At 35.6% G+C, this 22991-nt stretch overlaps 1 protein-coding gene and 1 pseudogene across 1 annotated transcript; one reads left to right on the top strand and one right to left on the bottom strand.

Annotated features, from left to right (window-relative positions):
* Positions 1-3955: 3955 nt before the first annotated feature.
* On the top strand, positions 3956-5004 carry LOC18441630 (cold shock domain-containing protein 4). Its single transcript, XM_006851856.4, has one exon. It carries the CDS (start codon positions 4056-4058, stop codon positions 4632-4634), a length of 579 nt encoding a protein of 192 aa, XP_006851918.1. The 5' UTR covers positions 3956-4055; the 3' UTR covers positions 4635-5004.
* Positions 5005-19040: 14036 nt separating this feature from the next.
* On the bottom strand, positions 19041-20956 carry LOC148780644 (two-component response regulator-like APRR5; annotated as a pseudogene).
* Between the last annotated feature and the right edge of the window lie 2035 nt (positions 20957-22991).

Here is a 22991-nt window from a genome sequence, read left to right on the forward strand (position 1 = left end):
CTTTATTATGAAATTTAAAATTTCAAAAATGGTGCAAATAACTCATTACAAACACTTGAAAATCTTGAAATTTATTTTTAGATTTATAAACACTTGAAAATCCTGAAAAATAGACGGTTCAGATAACTCATTACAAGATACCCTATTTTTAGAATTCAAAAGTCCTTTTTTTTTTTTAATATATCTATACATCTCAAGGTTGAAATGATCAATTGGAAGTTTTTCCAACTCTAGAAAATTCTTGTCTACTGGATTTTTGAGGTGCACCTTGGAAGCTTTTCCAACTTTGGAAAATTCTTGTCTACTGGATTTTTGAGGTGCACCTCACATCTACAATATAAGGTCACAACTTTATATAAACTTTTTCCTTTTTTAGGGCAAGGTTTGTATAAGGCATACCTTTATATTTTGTGAGAAGAAGTAGTTTCAGTGACAAAATCTTATGATGACATAAAAATCTATATTAAACCCTTATTATGAAATTTAAAATTTAAAAAATGGTGAAGATTTAGCAGATTTATAAACACTTGAAAATATTGAAAAAATAGACAATCTAGATAACTCGTTACACGATACCTTATTTTTAAAATTCAAATTTTTTTTTCTTTATATCCATACATCTCGAGGTTGAAATGATCAATTAGAAGTTTTTCCAACTTTGAAAATTCTTGTCCACTAGATTTTTGAGGTACACATTAATCCTACAAGATAAGGTCGCAACCTTTTATAAACTTTTGCCTTTATCCCTCAATTTACAGTGGGGCATCTTTCCACTCTTTCACCGGGGTAGCAACGAGCAAGTTAATAAAGCAGTTCCTGAACTTTTGACCCCGTAGGGGTCCAAGTGTGATTCAAACCCAGTTTGGTAAAGGTCTAATGGACCTTGACACAAACGACGCCCTAAAGAGGGTTTTATCGTCCAGTTAAATGTAGTACACATAGGTAAGGTGAAGCTCGACCTAGAATTGATCCCAACCCTAATGGCTTACGGCTGAATAGATACCGTTAACACACTCGATTCCGGATTTCTAGACCCAACGATCCCATGTCGAGTCAACCTGGCTGGGGGTGTGTCCCCCTAAATTCTTGATTCATGCATTTGCAGCTGGTTCCTTTCGACTTCGAGTCTTCCATGGCTTTGTTTTCGAAACCAGTCTACATAGTGTGTTAGTTCGCTGGTTCATTTCGACTTTGAGTCTTCCGGCTTCGAAGAAGAAGGAACTGTTCATGTCACCATCATACTGATGTCGCAAAGGCAGATTTATATGTATATATATATATATATGCACAGCATGTATACTTTTTATTTTCTTGTCTAGATTTGATACCTTGAGATCACATGCTATAAGATTAAGTTATAATATTTGGGGTCACGTACTATAAAACGACTTATTATATGAGGAAAATCACGCGGCAAGGGACATGTCATAAAGCTTAAGAAAATTTAATAGGACTTTTGAGTGTGATTATCAAGTACACTCCGGACCACTCGATCCTATATCTAACGGTTAACATCAACTGTAACAATCTTGTAACCCTAATAGTGTGCTTTCCCACGATAATTTCTTGCTTTTGCACGATTGTGTGTTTGCTAGCCTATAGGGGATACACAGGCGCGAAGCAAAGGACGCGGTTACTTACCCAAAAATAAGAAGGACGTGGTTTCCATAAAGCTGAGGTCTCATAAGAAAAGGTAAAGCCTCATATCAAAATCTTATTCAGAAAACATTTACGTGCTTAAGGAATATTTTTCGATGACTCTAAAGTTTATTTTCACCATCAATTATAAAATTTATAACTAAAAAATTGACACATAACTTTTGGATCCATGAATACTTGAAAGTAATGTTGTGAGATTCATTTCAGAGTCTTATTCGGTTTGGTGAGAAGAACGAAGTAAAAGGAAAGACTTCGGACCTTTTTTTTTTTTTTTTTAGTATAAATGAATTAGATATTTATTGATTATGTTAAGGTGTTCACACTATAGAGTAATTTATCATTGTACTCAATAAATTTTGGACACTCACGTGGGTGATGTCACATCTTATGTGAATGACGTCACAACCCTCCTAATGACCAAATATATTCTTACTAAAAAAACCTCTATGTTTAAAATAAAAGTATATAAGTGTCCAAGTTTTGTTGAGTATAATGATAAACTATTCCAGTTAACATAACTCTTATATATATAATATATACAAAAAATGGAAAAAAATTTAAATAGAAAAATAAAAATACTTTTCTATACCTATTTCTTTGTTGGCTCAAGTAGACCCGAAATATATAAAGCAAACCCGAATCTACCTAAGCGGCCCGAAGTAACACTATGCTTTGCTTCGCTTCGGTTTATACCTAAAATCCAAAGGCTTCAACCTCTTCGGCCGAAGAAAAACAAATTTGATAAAATTGCTTGAAAGTAGACGGTCTATATATATATTACATTGTACCACTTTGTATCATTCTAATTTGGGAGTGATTTATACAACTGTTGTATAGTAATATAATGAAATGGGTAATTCATTTGACACCAATTTTTAATTATATAGTTTTTGCATTCTAATGAACAATCGCAAAAAAAGTAAAATTTGGAAACATACCGTAGAAAGTATTTTTTGGCCCAAGTAAAATAAGTCGTTCATTTTGGTAGGATGCTTAGATATAGGTTTTAGAAGGATTTTTTCCCTATCCAAAATTTTTAAATGAATTTATTATCATTATGTAAGTAATGTTAAAACAAAAATAATTTCGAGTTTGTAAATGTTTCGATCATGAGATTCACTAAATGGATGGTCTAGATCTATTATTGGAAGGGAACTCATTTTGACGATTTTTAGGGTGTAAATTGAAGTTTATTTTTTCGTAGTTAATTATTGGGATGAAGGAGTACACAATTTTTGGGGTCATACAAATACCACAAACATGATTTTCTAAAAGTGCAGTTTTATTGTATACCAATTAATTTTATTAGACGTCCCTAAAAAGTGATGATTTCTACGGCTCGAAAATCTCTCTCTCTCTCTCTCTCTCCCTGTATATATTTATATATATATGAATAATCTCACACTCATGTGTGTAGAATCCTAAAGGATCACCATTAAATTTAGCACATATATCTATAAAAGTTATCACATGGGTGTAAGATTTGATTTTTCTAGAGATCTGTGTCAAATTTAATAGTGCTATTTTACCGTCCTACACACATGGGTGTGTAGGGTCTCACATGGTTATATATATATATATATATATATATATATATATATATATATATATATATATATATATTATTTTTAAGACTTAAAATCCAATCTTTTTAAAATCCATAATGGTCGAGATGGAAAAAATAGATTCAAAGATTTTCCAATGCCAAAATTGCTATTTTCATTAAGATTGAAAACACAATTTTACTTTTTTTTAATAAAGCCTCGGTATTTTTTGAGATTGTACACAAACATACTATTTACCTTTAATATAAGAGGCCACACTTACTTATAAGTTATAACTGATAGCTTGAGTATGTCATAACATATGAGAAATTTCTTTTGAAGTTTGAGTTTGATCGGAATAAATACAACAATCCAATCTATTGAATAAATGCAGCCCTCCAATTTTACATATAATGGTTAATATTTTCATAGTATTTTAACCTTTTGCTTACAAAGTCAAACGTTTGATCTAGCACCCATGTTTTCGGTGGGAATTAGCAAAAAAAATGTAAATGCATTAAATATGGGTGATAATTACTGCGAACAAGTCCGATAAATGGAAATATCCCCCATTCCCCGCACGTCCGTTCGATATTTCCCTTAGTCAATCCAATCCGTTCATCGCCGAGATCAAAAAGAGGAAACAATGGCCTCCTGAATCCAACGGTTGGAACACGACCACAACGTTAAGCCTTCGAATCAGGGCCGTTAAACCGCGGAAAACCTAAACGTCCCTCCCTTAAAAGGCCGGCAGGGGTCCTCCTCCGAAACCCCAAGCAGTGGGACTCACGCCCCAAGTTCGAAGAAGAAAACCAGAAGAGAGAGAGAGGTAAAATCTAGAGAGAGAGAAAGATGAGGTCTTCTGGTACTGTGAAGTGGTTCAGCGGGCAAAAGGGGTTCGGTTTCATAACTCCTGACGATGGGGGAAAGGACCTCTTCGTGCACCAGTCGTGCATCAAGACCGATGGCTACAGGAGCTTGGCCGATGGTGAGGCTGTAGAGTTCGAGATTGAGGACACAGGCGATGGCAGACCTAGGGCAACTGATGTTACGGGCCCTAATGGCGCTTCACTTCAAGGATCTCAGAGAGATGGCGGCTATAGTGGAGGGGGAGGTGGAAGAGGAAGAGGGGGAAGCTATGGCTTCAACGGAGGCGGAGGAAGAGGAGGAGGCGGAGGCGGAGGAAGGGGAAGAGGCGGTGGTGGCTACGGTGGTTCTGGTTATGGAGGCTATGAAGGTGGTGGTGGTGGTGGTGGTGGTGGTGGTGGAGCTTGTTATAGCTGCGGAGAAACTGGCCATATGGCTAGGGATTGCTATCAAGGAAGTGGAGGAGGTGGAGGTGGTAGATCTGGCGGTGGTGGTGGTGGATCTTGCTACAACTGCGGCGAACCTGGCCACTTCGCCAGAGAGTGTCCTAGCTCTCAGAAGTAAACCCTTCTTCTCTTTCCAACCTCTCTCTCTCTCACATATCGTCATGGTCTCTCTTTTTCTTTATCTTTAATGAATACTCTGGTTTTTCGGTGTTCATGGTGTGATCCACTGTGTTTTGGAACTCTTTCGTGAAACTGCAGTGGATTTGTTAGGGTTTTGTTCGGTGTTATGATGGTTTTGGTCAATGCTCTGTTTTGGATAGAAAACAGGGGATTTGTAAGGGATGAGGGTTTTTGGTGAAACATACAAAGTGATATCTTATTTGGTGCTATTTTTTGGGTGTTTTATTAGCGCAAATAGTTAGTCGGTTTTACCTCACTGTAACTTGGTTTCTGCATAGTGAATGAAAGGAGCAATATGTTTCTCTTTCTCTCTCTCTTTGCATTTTACTTGATTTTTTTGAGCTTAACTTATGATTCGATAATGGTTTATATTTCCTTGTTATTATGATTTCTTTCTCATTCATTGTCAATGCAATTTTGGTTTACAATGATCTGATTGCATCTAGTTTTAAAAGTCCTAACTTTTTTTACTTCGAGTTCTGGTTAATTAGTTTCTTTATGTTTGTTTTTATTTTCTTTCATTCTATGGATTTCTTTCATTTAATGGATGCGTGTGATAGGTGTAATATGTATTTATGCATCATACTTTTTTGTTTGTTTATTATGTTTTGAACTTTATAGGATAAGATGAAGCTCTTATTATTTGTTGTTTGTTTGGAGACGAGCTTATTATTATTGCGAAAATGTAGGACTTTGATTTGTTCTATTTGTATATATATTGTTATGGGATGTTGTATATATTGTTTCGGGAAGTAGACATTGTGTGCTGGGTATCATTTTAAGCACCTTTTATCATTATAAGCGGATGGTAGGGATCATCTCAAGTCCTCACTTGGTTTTTGTGTGAAGGCATCTCTACCCCATCTTCCATCTTTGTGTAGATGACATGATTTGATTCTCTTTTGAAAGGCACATTATGTTTTAGTTTTGAAATTTAAAAATGGTGACTTAGGTACATATATTACAGGAAGTCTAACTTTTTAACGCATTACTTGGATTTGAATGAATTTTATCCTTGTTTCTTAGTATTCGAATAAAGTCAAAATTTCAAAATTGGCACCAAATGCCCCAATAATAAGATATTTTGGTAAATTTTTAAAATAATCTTTATGTATTTTTTACATACATATGGAGGTGTTTGAAGATCTGTTTGGTTTATCTGGATTTCTCTTGTGCTTTTTGCTTCAGTTCGGTGGATCGGTGATCCAAAAAAATTAAGTGGGGTTGGTTATGTAAGAATAAGAATACCGGCCATAACCAGTTCGAACTGGTCGGTTTAATGATTTAAAAAAAAAATTCAAAAAGCTTTGAAGGTTGAGCCCGTTTGTATTGGTTCTTTGATAGAATCAGTTAGTCTTGTTTCAAATTGGCCAGTTCATTGGGGAAGTGGGTGATTCCTGATATTTTATGGGATTTGATTGGCCTGGCTGATTCTCGGTTTTGATTCAGATCGCTGACATGCTGGTTCAATGATTTAAAAAAAAATAAAAAAGCTTTGAATGTGTTCTCTAATAGAATCAATTAGTTTTGCCGGTTGCCTGTTCATGGGGGAACCGGGCGATTCAGCTTGGCCTATTCTTGGTCCCTCATCGGTTGGTTTTGATCCAGATCACTGACATGAGTCGGCTGGTTGTTGATATTTATGGGATCTAGATTGGCTTGACCGATTTTTATCCTGATCGGCTGATTTTGATTTCAATAATTGATTATTAAACCTTGGAGAGAAGTATTCGTCTGGTGGAGTGTGGACCATTGCTGGAAAAATTTGCCATTCTAACCTGTCTATCTGTTACAGCTGGTTTTGGTGTCTGGCTGGGTAGTTTTTAAAAAATAAATAGAAAGTTATATAAAATCCTAAAAAATTAAGGAATTTTGCTTGGAATGTATTTTTATTGGTTTTAAACATTATGGCAAAAATTGAAAATTATTTTGGCCATTAATATTTATTTTTACTTTTTTCCTTTTTTGAAACCTTCAAAAAGGCCCCTAGGCACCAATTGATTCTTTAAAATTCATTTTTGCCCATTGTTTTTCAACTTCATTTGGTTGTGTTTTGTTTACCCATTCTTTAAATTTACATTTAATATTTTATTTGATTGGTTTTTTTGTATATTTTGTAATTTTTAACAAGTCTTCGATCGTCCGGGCCTTCTTAGTTAGAATGGTTGAACCGGCTGGTTTACCTTAATCGTTTCCAAGCCCATGTCTGTTTAACCTTTTCGGTTTGATTTTTCCAATACTCAAGTATGAACATATATCAAATTTGAACTTGATCTTGGATTTAAATGTAACATTATGGAATAAATGAGATTGTTTTTAAATTTGGGATTGTATATGATGAGACCATGGTAGGGAAGTTACCATTACTTATAGATCCGATATGAAATCTGATAGTTTGGGCGTCTCACGAAGTAAGATGTTTTTTTGGGGTGTGTTTCGAGAAATTTGTTTTGAACTTTGAGGTTACAATTACTTATAGAAATTTAAAACTTTGAGGGTATAATTATTTATATAACTGCAGCTACTGAATTTCACATACGATCTTGTACTAAAGGAAAATGGTCTTATTATATACTTTCTTTCCTTTTAAATTTTGATAGTGAAGAGAATGGAGAGAATGAATTTTTATTTAAATTTCCTTCCCAAGTATTGTTGGGATGACATTAAAACTATCATTTTGGTACAAGGATGTCAAAATATGGAATCCAACAACTGAGTGTATCATGAAGTAGTTGAGTTCCCTTGACAGCACATACCGGGCCATTTGATTTTTACATCCAATAGCCAAGGGTGGTTGTCTCTTACTTGGACCAAAAGTAATGTCCTGTATATTTTTTACTCGATTCTCTTTCTATGCATGCTATTATGTTGATGGCATAAATTTATTGATCATTAGATGCGAATTCGGGTGGCTGGGGGGTATGGGAATGATTGGGTGCATAACTCAATGAAAGTTTTTTGGACTGGGTGACGCATCTAATCCACAGGATTTGACATCTAATGGCTGAGCTGATTGTGGCATATATGTACTATAGTTGAATGGTCTTATGCTGCAGAATCCCCAACTATAATATGTTGAGGTGGTATATATGGTTATTCAATGGTCTTATAGTGCAGAATCCTATAAGGATCATTTCTCTTATTTATGGGTATCGAATGTGAAATCTGAGAGTTTGGATGTGTCGTAAATTTTGAATGTTTTTTTTTTTTTTTTCTGAAGAGTTGATGTTTTTGCTTTCTTAAATTTTTAGTGTCGTCTTGCAAAATTAAAGACTGCTAGACTTGTCTGTTTTATGTGTAGGGTTTCTTTTTTATCTTGATTAGTGCTGGTGTTTGGATCTACTTTATGATATTAGCTTTCTGTACGCGTAATTGGCTGAGCTCTTCATCTCTGGCCCCTTCGATTACGACTCATTTTCACCAAAGAGTAGGGGCTGAAATCCCCACCTACCCTTGGGGTTGGGGTTGGGGTTGGATCCTTATTGAACTACCCAAAAAAAAAACCAGATTAACCCCTACAATACTACAAAAAATACTAGTTTCTTCCAAAAAAAACCGTGAAATATAGGTGAAAATGTCTCGGAAGTATTAAAATTCAATATTTTGGTAAAAATGCATTAAAAGTTAGAAAATTTGCAAAAGCACATCTCTAAAATCCGAAGTATGCTCCACGCTCTATGCAAGTTAAGGAAAAAGAAAAAATAAAAAGCCTTTAAACTGTGCTAAATACTCCTTTGTAGAGGTAGGTTTTTCTCCGGGGAAGAGTTTTTGAAGTCACCTGACTTGTCTGCCCTACAACTATTTAGATCTCGTAACATATCTTAAATCCATTAACTCATCAAATCCATGCATTTAATTTCAATTTTTAATTTTGGGAAACTTATCAAAATGCATGTGAGATATTACTATTTAGGATTTAATCCATCCGTTTCTATTCAATTTTGTAATGCCCGTGGAGCTATAGATGATTTGGACTTGGAACAGTAGAACAATTAATGAAATGTTAAATAGTTGAAAATAATATATAATTTGATCAATTTTCTTTTATTTTTTCATAGGTTCTTGATTTCTAATGGTTGACACACTCTTAATATCTAAGTCCCTCAAAAGTTGACTCATTATTGTAGGTGCGTCCCTTGACATATCTAAACTTTATCTCATTATTATAGGTGCGTCCCTTGACATATCTGAACTTTATCGTGGTTTTTAGCGTTTTCTATTGTTTGTTGGATTGTTGGAAGGACTGAAAAAGCGCAATGGGTTGGCCTAAAAGGTCGGGACTTTGGCGTCACTTCATTGAAAGATACAGTTTTGGTGCTGGAAACCATATGATGACCTAAGAAATCTATTTTAGTTTAAGGTAATTTAGTGGTAGGAATCGAACTCGAGATATAACGCTTTCAAAGGTTAGTTACTAACAACTTAAGCCCAAGCCTGATTTGTAAATTCAAAGCCATAAAAATAATGCAAATTGAGAGATTTATGAACACTTGAAAATTTTGAAAATAGACGGTTGAAATAATGTATTTAAAAATGTATTATTTTTAAGACTTGAAAATTTTGAATCTATACATTTCATGATCGAGTCAATTAAATGGAAGATTTGACAACATTGGAACAACCTTTTTCGCTAAATTTTTGAGGTGCATCTTAATAGAAATTAACATTGCTAGACAAACTTTTTCCGGTTGAAGTTGAGTTCAGCTCCTTTCTTTCGTTTGGAACTAATTTAATGTATTCTTTCATGCCTAATGCACCACTATTAATAGGATGCGTCTTGAAGCATCTTGCAAATTTAATTTGGTTGTCCTGGTACATCATTTTAAATCATCATCATCCAAGTCTTATCTCAATTAATTGGGATTTGCTAAACATCTCAAATATAAAATTGAAAACTTCATAATGTAGCCCGTGCCCCCCACATATAAAAAATTGACTTTTATTTTTTTGTCATCTGATCTACCTCCATAACTAGGATAGCTTACGTCGCAATGTCATGCTTAATACAATTTTATCAACTTTTTTTTTTTTTTTCCTACAATTCATTTTAAGATGAAATTTGAGACATCCCCCTTCCTTGTTGGCCCCACCTAATAACAATAAGAAAAATAGTTTTTATAATAGAAATAACTGAAGAGTGTGGTTTGTATAGATTTGAGGCTAAAAAAAAATCAAAGTAGAACGCACCTTCAAATAGTGTTAAGAAATATGGTTTCAATACTCGAAATCTTTATGACTGCCTTCGAATATATTTTGATCTCCAATTATAAAATTTAAAGTTTCAAAAATAGTGTAGATCGAATAGATCTATGAAAACTTGAAAATTGACGGTCCAAAAATGCATTACAAGATGCACTATTTCCAAAACTTGAAATCCATTGTTTCTCATGTCCATGAATATTGATGTCAAGATGATCATTTTGAGGATATTTGGGCATCAAAACAACCTCTTCTAAATTTTTTTGAAATGTGCTCTAATTTGATTGTTTAGATCCTCGACTCTAAACTTTTTCCATAACTGAAACCGCTTGCAATTTACAGATACAATTATTCATTTTTTATTATAAAAAACATATGTTCTTATTTTTTTTAATTGTGCCCAAGAGATGATGTGGGATGCCCATGTCAAAATGTTGAATAAAAAAAAGATTAACATTTAAATACTCTAAGCCATCCAATCAAAATAAATGATCAGAGGCAAACTTGCAAAATTATCATTGAGCGTTTCCCAACAATCCATTTAGATCGAACTGACGTTACATATATTTTGGGAAGAATTAAGGGATTCCCCTAAATTCAATATTCTCCCCATAATACCTAATGTTGAAAAGTCCTCTACAACTATTACCCTAACTTTTTTTTCTCACTCACCAAAAGAAAGTACTTTTCAGCATAATTTGTGACTAAAATGTGCCAATTAATTCATGGAAGTTCATATAAGATATGAACCTCGTACTCTAGAAGCAAAGGCACTCATCAAAAAGTTTAGTGAAAAAGGTTGTTTAGACATTGGAAAGCCCTCCATTGATCATCTCGACCTCAAGATGTATAGATATAGAAAAGAAGAAAAAGGTTTCAAGTTCAAAAAATTGTGCATCTTGCAACACATTATTTACACCATCTACTTTCAAAATTTTCAAGTGTTTATAGATCTGCTTGATCTAAATCATTTTTAGAACGTAAAATTTTTCGACTTAGTGATGAAAATAGATTTTCAGGCCATCCTAAGAACTTTCGACATGAAGATTACATCTTCCGACAAAGTTTGGAGTTGCGTCTTGCTTTGATTGTTTAAGGTTGCAACTCATGCAAATTACATACTTAATCATTTGACACTATGACCAAAATCATTTGACACTATGACCAAATAGGAGAGAAATTCATATATATATATATATATATATATATATATATATATATATATATATATATATATATATATATATATATATATATATATATATATATATATATATATATATATATATATAACCCACTTTTTCTCTTTCTAGCCTTCACATTCAACTCTCTCTCTATTTCTCTCTCAATCCCCTCCTTTCTTTGTAGAGAAAGACGAATACTACAACACCGGAATAATCTGCTTCTCAATTAGTGTAACAATGTCATAGTAGCCTAAAACTCACAACCAAATAGAAAGAAGAACAACCAAAATAAGGTGCAAGAAAAACTTTCATTCAACAATGAAAAATGAGGTACACAAAGGCATTACAATCTTGACATCTAATATTAACTTTAATACATGTGACTCAGAGGTACACAAAGACATTACAATCTTGACACCCAAGATTAATCTTAATACATGTGACTCAGGGGTATACAAAGGCATTACAATCTTGACACCCAAGATTAACCTTAAAATATATGATCCCATTTTTCCTACAATACACATCTTTTTAAATAGAGGTTCTTACAACCATATTTACTATAATAACTCCCCACTCACAACAACAACTACTAACCACCTAATAATTCAATAACTGCTTATTACACAAAATTAAAAATTACAACCTCACTACATCACTCATAGTAAAATAACATAAAAACAAAAATACTTTCTAGAAAATACACTTTAACAATTTTGACACTCTTTAACCTCCGCAATCAAATTTTATTACTCCCTCTCTATTTCCCATTTTTCTCTCCCCCAGATTTCTCTCTCCAACCCTCTTGTGAGAAATCAATGAAACACATGAATAAAATGAACCAAAAGTAAAACAAGACTATGAATAATACCACAAAATAAAAACAAAATGACCAGTTTCTATGTGGCCAAGCCTGCATATGTAGAAATGCGGGCCTATTAATAAATCTAGTTTTGAGATAGATTTTTTGGACTTAATTTTTAAAGATATATAATCTCTAACCTGGAGATCATGAATATAAAAAAATAAGTAAATTTTAAAAACTAGAAATAGTAATTTTGGTAAGAAAACATTTAGACCGTTAGTTTCCATTGTTTTTAGATGGAACACCTTCTTGCATCCATCTTTAAGATGGATGCTTTACACTTTTTGGACCGCATATGTAGTCATGCGGTCCAGCGCGCATGAAACAATTTTTTGAAACAAAATTCGGAAACTTATGAAATCCCCCTACATTGAAAAAACACCGTAAACTGGTTTGGGGTGATTTGGGGTTTTATAGTTGCAAACAAATTAATAAAAATTACTTTTGTATTTCCTCATTTTCTGGGTTTTTCTGTCATGCACTCTTTGAGGATTTGAGGGGACAACATGAATGAATGACCTGGTTACTATTGGCAAAGAGAGTTGCAGGGCCAGCACAAAAAGAGAGATATGATTTATATAAAGAGGGAGCTGTCATGGCCATCTTTGCGTAGGCAAGGATTGTGAAGATCGGGTTGAGTTGTGTACGGGTTTCAGGGTAATGGGCTAATGGTGGGGTGCATCACGGTGATTTTGAATGGTAGAGAGGAGTTAGGTAGAGAGAGAACAGAGGGATTCTTAGGCATTCAAGAGGAAGAAAAATTTGAGAGTGGCCTGAGGCCTTGGCAGTTGCTGACCCTCATGATGAGGTCTCTAACTCTATTCTCATCAAAGGTTAGGGGCCCAAATCCCCACTGACTTACCCCCATACAGGAATGGAGTTGAGGTCGCGGTGGTAGCATATCCCATACCTCAGTTGAACTTTGTGGTTTTCATTTCCACTGACGATTTCAAAAATCCGGGGCCGGTCATCCCTACTTAACTACCCAAAAAAAAGAAAAAGAAAGGAGGAAAATGAAAAAGCACAGGAGAGAGAGTCAGAGGGAGTACCCATTTGTTAATTTTAACTTGAATCCCATGAGTATATGGGATGGTTTTCTTCAGCTCTCCTCTGTTTTGATATTTCCCTGCCAGCTTGCAATTATTATAAAATGAAACCTCACCTCTAGAAAATTTTGTACACATATTCTCTTCATCCTCATAATCAATCCAACGAAAAATATTCTCTTCATCCTCATAATCAATCCAACGAAAAATAAAATTCAATTTGTACCCTAGATATGACCAAAAGTAGTGCCTTCCAATAATGAATCTCGACCGTCCATTTGATGAATTTCAAGATCTAGACTTTAACAAATTTAAAACCACTTTATTTTTTTTTTTAGCATTGTTAATCTAATGATACTAACACTGATTAAAAATTTTGGAAAGAAAAAAAAATCCTTATGAGGCAAATATCTAAGTATTTGACTAGAATAAACACTTATATTAGTTGGGCTAAAAAGGTATTTCGTAGGGTGTTTTTCAAATTTTACTTCTTTAGCATTGTTCTTTAGAATGAAATTATTGTCTAGTTAAAAATTTGTGTAAGAAAATGGCTCTAATATGGTTTTTGACGAAGCTTTTATTATATTACTATACAACCGTTGCATGAAATCATTGCCCATATATGTGTGTATGTGTGTGAGTGTTCTCTATTGTAAGGATTTAAGAACCCTCTTAGATGCAGAAACAAGAATCCCAAAAGTTGGATCCCACCAAGATCGTGTACTTAGCTAGCTATAAACAAAATAGAATGGAGCATGAGCCATAATACGAGAAATAAAAATGAAACATAAGAATACAAATATTTACATGGTTCACCCCAAGAGGGCTACATCCACAGGCATGGCAAACTGAAATCCACTATACCAATGAAAGTTACATTATAGATTTTGGGACAGAAAGTTACATCTCTAACCCTCGACAAAACCCAGTCGAGCAAACCCTTTTAGGCCTAGTCTCCTGACCGACACCATCGTCGACCTCTCATATCTATTCCACAGCTAAACCACTATTTAAGAAGAGAACCTTGAGAGCAACTAAGACTTTCTTTCTCTAAAGGGGAAACCACCCAAATCTTCACGGGAACCGCTTTTCTACAAGAAACCAACCTCTCAATCTATGAGAGGCACAATACGAAGTTTCTCGACATAGGAAGCTCTATTCTATTTAAGGGGAGGCCTTGCCTCTCATGCACATGAGGCTCTTGTCTCTCTCTCTCTCTAGAGGAAGCCACCTTTCCCATATAGTGACCTAAATAGGGCACATGAATTCTCTGCACTTTCATATCATATATATATATATATATATATATATATATATATATATATATATATATATATAAAGTTAGGAGTCCTCACCAAATAAGAAACTTTCTATAGGTGTTACATATATCTCAAGAACCAAGAGATATATTCTAAATTTTAATCTTTTTGGAATTCTATTTCCTTTAGAAAACTTATCAATATCAATCTCAATCCAATATAATATGATATTTCCTTTTATGGGTGATTTTGGATAATCACCATAGCCAACATCTATATGAGTGTGGTTTGCGTAAGCTTGCAACCTTAAACAATCAAATTAAAGTGCACATCCAAACTTTCAAATGAGATTCAATTTTGGTGTATAAAATTCTTAGGATGGTGCAATGATCCATTTTTATCTCCATTTATAAAATTTTAAACTAAAAAAATGGTGCAAATCAAACAGATCTATAAACATATGAAAATCTTGAAAATGGATGGTTAAGATAACATGTTGCAAAATATATTATTCTTAGGAATTAAAATCTCTTTTTTGTCTCCATATCGATACAATCTCGAAGTTGAAATGACCAATAGATTTTTTTTAGCATAAAAAACAACATTTTTCAAATAATATCAGACGTGCACCTTAATTCTACATTTTAAGGAAGACATATGAGAGTGTGAGATAGGAGCAAAGGAAGACGAAAGAACATTGGAGAGAGAGACAGAGAGAGAGAGAGAGAGAGAGAGAGGGAAGAACAAGATGCAGATTGAGTACCAACATGCCAGAATACGAGTTTTGATCAACAGTCTTTAAAGACAATTATCATGACAAAGGTAGATGGGGAGGTTATCAAGAGGCACGCTGAGATGGGTTTTGGGTGATGAAGAAAATTGTAGAGAGAGGAGATGATGGTTTTGTGTGGAGATTCCGATGATGGAGATTGTGAGGATGATGGTTTTATGGCGCCCGTGGTATCAGATCGGTTCAATATGTCAGGAGGATTGTTTTCGGATGCTCGTTTTCCTATTGTGGGATCCTTCTCCTCACCCTTGAATGACATATTTGATCTGAGTAATTGGGCCAAAAGGGGTTGGGGTTTAACTTATGCTCCAAAGGTTAAAGTAATGGGGGATAATAAGATTGTCTTCTTTCTGCGTGCTAAAGGGGATGCTAGTAGGGCTTTAGAAAATCGGTTTGTCAAAATTTGGGGCATGCTCTTATCTTTAGATCTCTGGAAACCTTCTTCCCATCTTTCTTACATTCTAAAGGAGAGCTTGTGGATCAGATTGTCAGGTATTCCACTCCATGCTTGGTCGATGGATACATGTTGAGTGGTGGCTAATTGCTGTGGTGAGTTTTGTGACATTGATAATGCTTCCCTTCAAGGAGTTGACTTGAGCTTTGTGAAGGTCCGTATTTGGAAATAGAAGGGAGCCTCTATTCCCAATAGGGTTAGACTTTTGGTGGGCCAAGAATCTTTTTCTATAAAGATCTCGTTAGATGAGAAGAAGGTTTGCCCTCAACCACCGGTGATTAAGACTGGTGGGGATCATTTCATCGACTTAGGGGGGTGGCAAGAGGTTCCTCGCCATCCAAAAATGAAGATAATTCAGGATCAAGGTTTTCCGTCGAACCTTTCCAGGAATGTTTCGAGAAGGAATAAGCGTCGTAATTTTGGGAAAACGATGAAAGGATTTTGAAATTTGAAAATTTGGAAATGCTGGATCCCGGTGGGTCGTTTCATGGAATGCCCGCTGTTTATGGTGCCAACGATGATTGATAAACGTGAGAGGACATACAGTAATGTAGTCCGGGTGGCCTCACCACTTAACTTTGCGGAGGGAAATATGCATGGTGGCGTATCTCGACTGCATATTGAGGCTCTAACCTCGGGGAAGGCGGTGGTTGACGTGGAGATTTCCCCACCTTTATCACTGGCGGCCTCAATTTGGGGTATGGCCTTCCTTTCTTCCCCTTATCTCTTCCCGGTTAAAGAGGTAAAGCCCGCTGCTACTGAGAGAATGACCAGAATTTTCAGCAGATTTCTGTGGTCTATTGCTGCTCTTATTGTGGTAGGCCATAAGCATTGTTCTGCGTTAACTCTGAATCTGGTGTTGCTTTCGGTGGCTAATATGTATCCCATGTCTCATCGTCGTGCTACTAGGAAGCTTCATTCTTCACCCACGCCTGGTCTTGACCCTCTTATGGTTGATCCCTTGCCTCTGGTTGTGCTTGAAGAAGGGGATGTACATGTGGACTTAGAGGAGGGGGAGTTTCATCTTGAGGTGTAGGAACAAGAGGTTGAAGCTATTAATGCTGATGGACCTGTTGAGCCTAAGGTCCAATTCCACTTGCTTTGGTGGACGTGGATGCTCCCAGCCCCCTCAATGTCGTTCGGCATGAGGATAGGCCATTGCGGCTAAACTTTTCTAAGGTTTTAGAGGCAGGGATGACTCTGTGTTGAAATCCCAAAGTACTTTTGAGGAGAAGGTGATTTTTTCCATTGTCTTTGACTGTGGAATGGATTTTAATATTCCAATTGGAGAGGTCTTTATGGAGATTCTTGCGCAGGTAAATTTGATGTTGGGAATAAGAAGGACATAGATGTGGGTAGAACTCCCATTGGAGGTAGTAAATCGAAAGCCAAAGGAAAATCTCCGGCAAAAGGTATGAGGTCCTCGGCGAGGCTATAGGCTTGGGAAATTTCACATGTAAACCAGGTTGCGAGAGGCATTGTCGTCGCTGATGAACAGATGATTGAGTTCAATTCGGGACTATCTTCGAATGAAGATGAGGACTTGGACGATGCTATGAAGGATGCTAGATGAGGACTTGGACGATGCTATGAAGGATGCTATGAAGGATGCTATGGCCTTCTTTAGCTCGAGTTGGGATGGCCCAGGTTCTTCCTCTGCTAACCCTTTCCCATGAATATTATTTATTGGAATATTCGAGGTTTGGGTGACCTCATTCGCAAGAAAGACGTTTGATTATTAGTTTCTCGTTTTAAGCCTGTTGTACTCATCCTGTAGAAAACTAAACTTCCTAGCCCCACCGTTGAGTGCCTGGGAAGTTTGGGGTCTTGGGTCTTTAGATTTATTGGGTATTGACTCTGTGAGGGCTTCTGGGGGCTTGTGGATTCTCTACGATCCTACTATTCTGAAGTCTTTTTGCTATCTTACAAAAGATAATTTTTTGATGGTTGGTTTTGTTGAGCCTGACGCTGATTTTCATTGGGGGTTGTTGAATGCTTTTGGTCCTCAAGTTTTGGCTCAAAAGCAAATTTTTATTAATGAGATATTTGATTTTATTAATAGTTTCAATCAGTGTTTCAAAACTCGACGAGTCGAATCAGACTCACCTGGTTCGACTCGGGAACGGGCAACCCCATGCCGGTTCCAGTAATACATAGGGAATCGCCCATATCTAGAGAGAACCGGGCGATTCCGAACAGTGAATCTCTCGAGTCACTATAGTAGACACAGGTGAAACAGTGAAAGCATTTTGAATCATCAAATTTTAGAGTTTTTTTATCATGTTTTTTGCTTTTGCAAGTTTGATTCGAATATTACAACTTTTATCTTTAACTTTTCAGCCTTATTGTTCGATATATTTGGAGCTGAAATCTTCACTTTAGATCACAAATCATCAGATTTGTGAAGAACAAGGTTTTTTTTTAAGTTTCCGCATTTTCTTTGATTTCAAACAAAATAAGGTATTATTTTTTATAAAATCAGAGGGTTATTAATCTTGAGAGTGTTATTGAGAAGAACTTATTCAGAATTTGTGAATATTTTGGACGATTATGAGTCAGATTTGGGTTTGAAGCCACAGTTACAGAAAACACAGGAAAGAACTTCGGTTTTTTGTCATTTAATTGATTTGTATCAAATTTTAGCAAATAATTTGTTTATATTATTGGGTTTTGATTATGTATAATATTATTTATTATAAAATGTACCCAATTTGATCTTAATTTGTTCGATTTGAGTTGTAATTTTGAGTTCGAATCACAATTATCAGATTGGCTCTGCGTTTTTTTTTTTTCCCTCCATTCGGTGGATTACTGAAGAAATAGATCACTATTTTTTCTAGAATTAGAGGGTAATTACTCGTGAATGTGTTGTTCGGCAGAAATTGTACACCTTTTATGTTGATTTTGGTTGATTACAAGTGAAATTTGGATTTGAAGAGTCAGTTTCAGAAAAACATGTATTTTCCCTTATTAAATCGATTTCAATCGGTTTTTAGCAAATTTTGTATTCATATCATGGGGTTTTAGTTCTTTATGATGTCATTCTGAAATATATGTATCTTATTTTCCATTTTTTGGTCGATTTGTGGTGCTTTTCTTAATTTGAGTCACTGTTTTGTGAAGAACAGTTAGGTTTTTTTTTTTTTTTCTTCAAACTACAAATATGAGATGAACTGAAGAACCATTATGAATTATTTCAGAGGGTTTTTTAAGGTAATACTGTTCTTCAATTGATTTTGGGTGTAATTTGTCGGATTAAGCAATTTTTATTGCTCGATTTTGGATGAAGAGGAGTTGTGGCTGCGTTTTTTTAAAAATGTAATTTTGATGATCGATTTTTTTGAAAAATCGCAATTTTATAAAAATTTGTGAAAATCGTGACCAAGTTTTGATTATCATGAAGAATTAAATTGTATTTTTTATTTTTATTTTTTTTAAGAAGAGGGGGGATCCCTTTAATTTTAGTGATGTCTATCAATCCAATTTCGTTGAGCATTGCCACAGGTGCAATAACTGTTTGGCATACAAACTGCCCCTTAAATCGTAGTCATAGCTCTGCAAGCCTCTTCCTATTCTGATACCTGACCTTCTTCTTGAAACACCTATCTTTTCGTTTCAAGCGAAATTTGGTCAAGGCAGCCTCGTTTAGCAAACCATTCATGATCCCCACCACCCCCATCGATATTTCGAACCCCATAATCATCATTTCCATTTGCCACATTTCTTCCCGTATACATAGCAAGATTCATGTCATTGTTGTTTTGATTGCTCTCACCATGCCCAAGTTTCTCGGTTTCATTGGTCAAGCCACCATTGTTCCAATTCCATGTGCTTTTCTTGGTTTAGTAACCAATCTTTATGGTGGTTATAATTCTTGCAAGAGTTAGAAGCAAGGATTTGATCCAACTGGTCAGGAGGATTTGCTTTGGTAAATTTCTCTTGGGTTGTAGAGCTCTATAGAGGTCCACCTTGTTCTGAGATAAAAAGGGGTTGTAGAATTGCACCATAGCTTGCACATAAGCTCTCAAAAGGGATGCCTCCTATTGGTATTGGTACAGATATAACACTAACTTGAGGGTGAGAAAAATGTATCGCTTCTTTTGTTAAATTAAAGGTAGGAAGAGAATTTTCCCCAGACGTTCCATTATCTGCTTCTTCCTTATCGATGGGGGATGATTTACACCTAATGGGTGGTTCATTGCTGTTTCCATTGAGAGAAGGTGGATGCAGTGTTCTTATTGTTCTAATGGATCGATCCTTTGGAAGAGAATCTAAGCTTGGAGAGAGAACATGCTTTCCATTGTTTCCATACCTTGCAAAGGCAGAGGCATCGGAATGATTCAGCATGCACCGTTCTCGAAGGTCTTGCACATCCACGCAATTGGGTTCAGGCCTTTTAAGAGAGAGCTCTCAAAGTGGCACTGGACAATCACCGACTTTTCTACAAGATGATTTCATTGCTTCTCTCTTCTCTGTGTCACCAAGGCTACATTTTGTGTGAGCAGAAATGACCCCAATAGAGTCATTGGTTTCTGAAATCTATCGTTCCCCTCATCATTATGAATATGAAGTATACTATATGCACCCATATCAGCATTATGCTTGAAGTTTGTAGACATTGCATCCTCATATGCATTGTTCCCCTCAATTTTTTTGGTTGATGTAACTACTTGACTAAAAAGAGTAACTTGGGCATCTATTCCTGCTGATTTATTTTTTGGTTTTTCAGTACCAACCCTAGGGAATGTTGCAGCAATGGCCATAGTTTTATCATCGTTTTTCTCTACATGTGACTATATTGCATCATGTGATCCCAAGTCCTCGATCACCATAGATTTGTCCCCATTGTTAACAGTCCTGCTTTGAACCTCTATTTCTGGTTTCACACAAGAACCTTGACTATCACTCCCATTTCCATAGCTATCCACAGCTTTTGGACAATTAATTGCATTTGCAGTTCCACAATTGCTCACACCATAGTTGTCCAGATTATGATTCACATCATGAGATCAATTCCCACTGCTACTCAAATTATGCCTCCTCCAAATGTGCTACCATAGATTTCTCAGTTCGTTCTTTCTAACTGACTTGACCAAAAAGTCTGTAGCACCTTTGAGTATGCGTTTGAAGACAATGTTAATGGAATCATGTGAAGACATCACGGGATAGTTTTGCAAATTTCATCATCCATTATCTTGGAAAGGAGGCCAATCCCAGAGAGTGAAGGCATCACTACTTCTGTCAAAATAATATCGAAACAGTAGTGTTTCTCCTTCAGGATCTCCCATGCTTTAAGCCCATCAGCAACTGCAGCAACTTGATAATTGCATTTCCACAGTAAAGTAGTGACAATATGTCTGGTAGAGTCATCATGCTCAACCAGAAGAGGAATCAGCAGTGAAGGAATCTCTCCCACCGTATCACTTGCCCTCCCACTGTATTCTCAACCTTTCTATGGTCCATCAAGTGGGCTCGAGCCTATGGTGCATTGTGGCTCGTAAAGTGGCGAGCCCAGGCGCACTTCAGCTAGCCACGAGCGTGGCTCGACCATTGTCGTGGCTTTTGGCTTTGAGATCCAATTCCAAAACTATCTTCTTTGCAAATTGTACTATTCTTACATTTTTGTAATTGAGTTGTAGGACTATTTGTGCTCATTTTAATCTTGAGATTGTACCCACATATTGTTATATCCTTGTTAGAAACTAATTTTATATACTTGTTGTAAGTAGGCTAAGCGGTGCTATCATGAAAATCAGTTATTAAATTAACTTGTATGTTTCAATGTTATTGTTAAAATTTTAATGCAAAAAAATGGTTGTTGATATATAAAATGTATGTATATTCTTGATACATATTTTATAATTATATTATCTTGAATGACTATATCATTGTAAATATTATTTGTGGCATTGTGAATGATTATATCATTGTAAATATTTTTTGTACCAAATGTGCGTGTAGTGGCATTATGGACGACTATATTATTGTAATTTTTTTTCTTGATTCTAAGTGTGACTTATACATACTCTTTTTATCTATAATGTTGCATAAATATTTTTTTTTTTTCAATAAGAACTAATTTATGCTTGTCAAAATGAAGATTTGTGACGAGTCCACATGTACTGGCATTGTAAATTACTCTACTATTGTAAATATATTTTTTATTGATACTATATCATTGTAAATTTTTTGTTCTATATGTAGTGGCTGTTATAGACTATTTTTATCTATAATGTTGCATAAATAAATTACTTTTGCAAGTGGGAACTAAAATATTTTTACCAGTAGAAGTATTTTGCATTAACAACAAAGATAAATTCATGAACTGCCCCTAGATATTATCACTACACATGGTGATTATTTTTTAAGTTGAGTTGTTAGGTTAATTTTTAACCATTTACATATTAAAACAGTTGAACCATGACAAGATCTAGGGAAGACCCTGCATGGCAACATGGGGTCAGACTTGATCCCAACAAAAAAGACAAAATTATTTGTAATTACTACAAAAAAGTGATAAGCAGTGGGGTACATAGGTTCAAGCAACACTTGGCAGGGGTAAGGGAGATGTTTCTGCGTGCAATGGTATCCCTAATAATGTACTAAAGCAGATGGCATATATTCTCAAGGCTACTAAAGGTAAAAAAATTGCAAAGCAGAAGATAGATGATGAGATAGCTGGTTTATATACGCCATCGAGCGGGAATGATCCAAAAGAACAATATAATAATGACTTGGAAATGACCATGATAATAAATTTACAAGAAACGTATCAGAGGGAAAGCGGGTTTAGAATGCCTGGTGGTTATGACATGGGCATGCGTGGCGGGCTTAGCTCAGGCATGCATAGCGGGCCCAGCTCGAGTATGTATGGCAAGCCCAGCTCGAATATGTATGGGAGAGTTAGTGGCAATATAGATCAAGAGGTACCAGACGTTGAAAAAATTGTTCCTGGCTTATCTAGGAGTGTCAGTATTGCAGGTCATGGTCGTATAAACCCATTTCTCTCAAAACCTAAGTCACAATAGATAACCCTCAAAGGTATGGTGAAAGGTACGAGGAACAAGTTGGGCAGATATGTTGGTAAATGGTTCTACGATAAAAGGATCCCCTTTGATGCAGCCCATAACCCATATTTCCCACTTATGATCAACGCAATCCAGAGAGCTGGGCCTGGGGTAAAGTCCCCGACTGCATATGAGTTCAATGGGCCGATCTTGGATGAAGAGGTGGAGGAAGTTAGAAAGTGGATTGAAGAATATAAATAGAGTTGGCCAAGAACAGGCATTACTCTCATGAGTGATGGTTGGTTGAATAAAGTTAGCAAAAAAGAGTTTCTTAACTTCTTGGCCTATTCCCTAAAAGGTATAAGCCTTTTTGTCTAGTAAATACGTATCAGGGATAAAGAAGGGATACAAACTTTTTGAAACGACTATATGATCAGATAGTGGAGGAGGTGGGAGATAAGCATGTAATCCAGTTTATTACGAATAATGCG

This window comes from Amborella trichopoda, chromosome 9 (assembly GCF_054954075.1).
Source record: "Amborella trichopoda isolate Santa Cruz 75 chromosome 9, AtrichopodaSantaCruz75HAP2 v2.0, whole genome shotgun sequence".
In the NCBI taxonomy this organism is placed as follows: domain Eukaryota; kingdom Viridiplantae; phylum Streptophyta; class Magnoliopsida; order Amborellales; family Amborellaceae; genus Amborella; species Amborella trichopoda.

What these genes read in the sequence shown, in the direction of transcription:
- LOC18441630 (XM_006851856.4), top strand. Translation starts at nt 4,056, where the DNA reads ATGAGGTCTTCTGGTACTGTGAAGTGGTTCAGCGGGCAAAAGGGGTTC.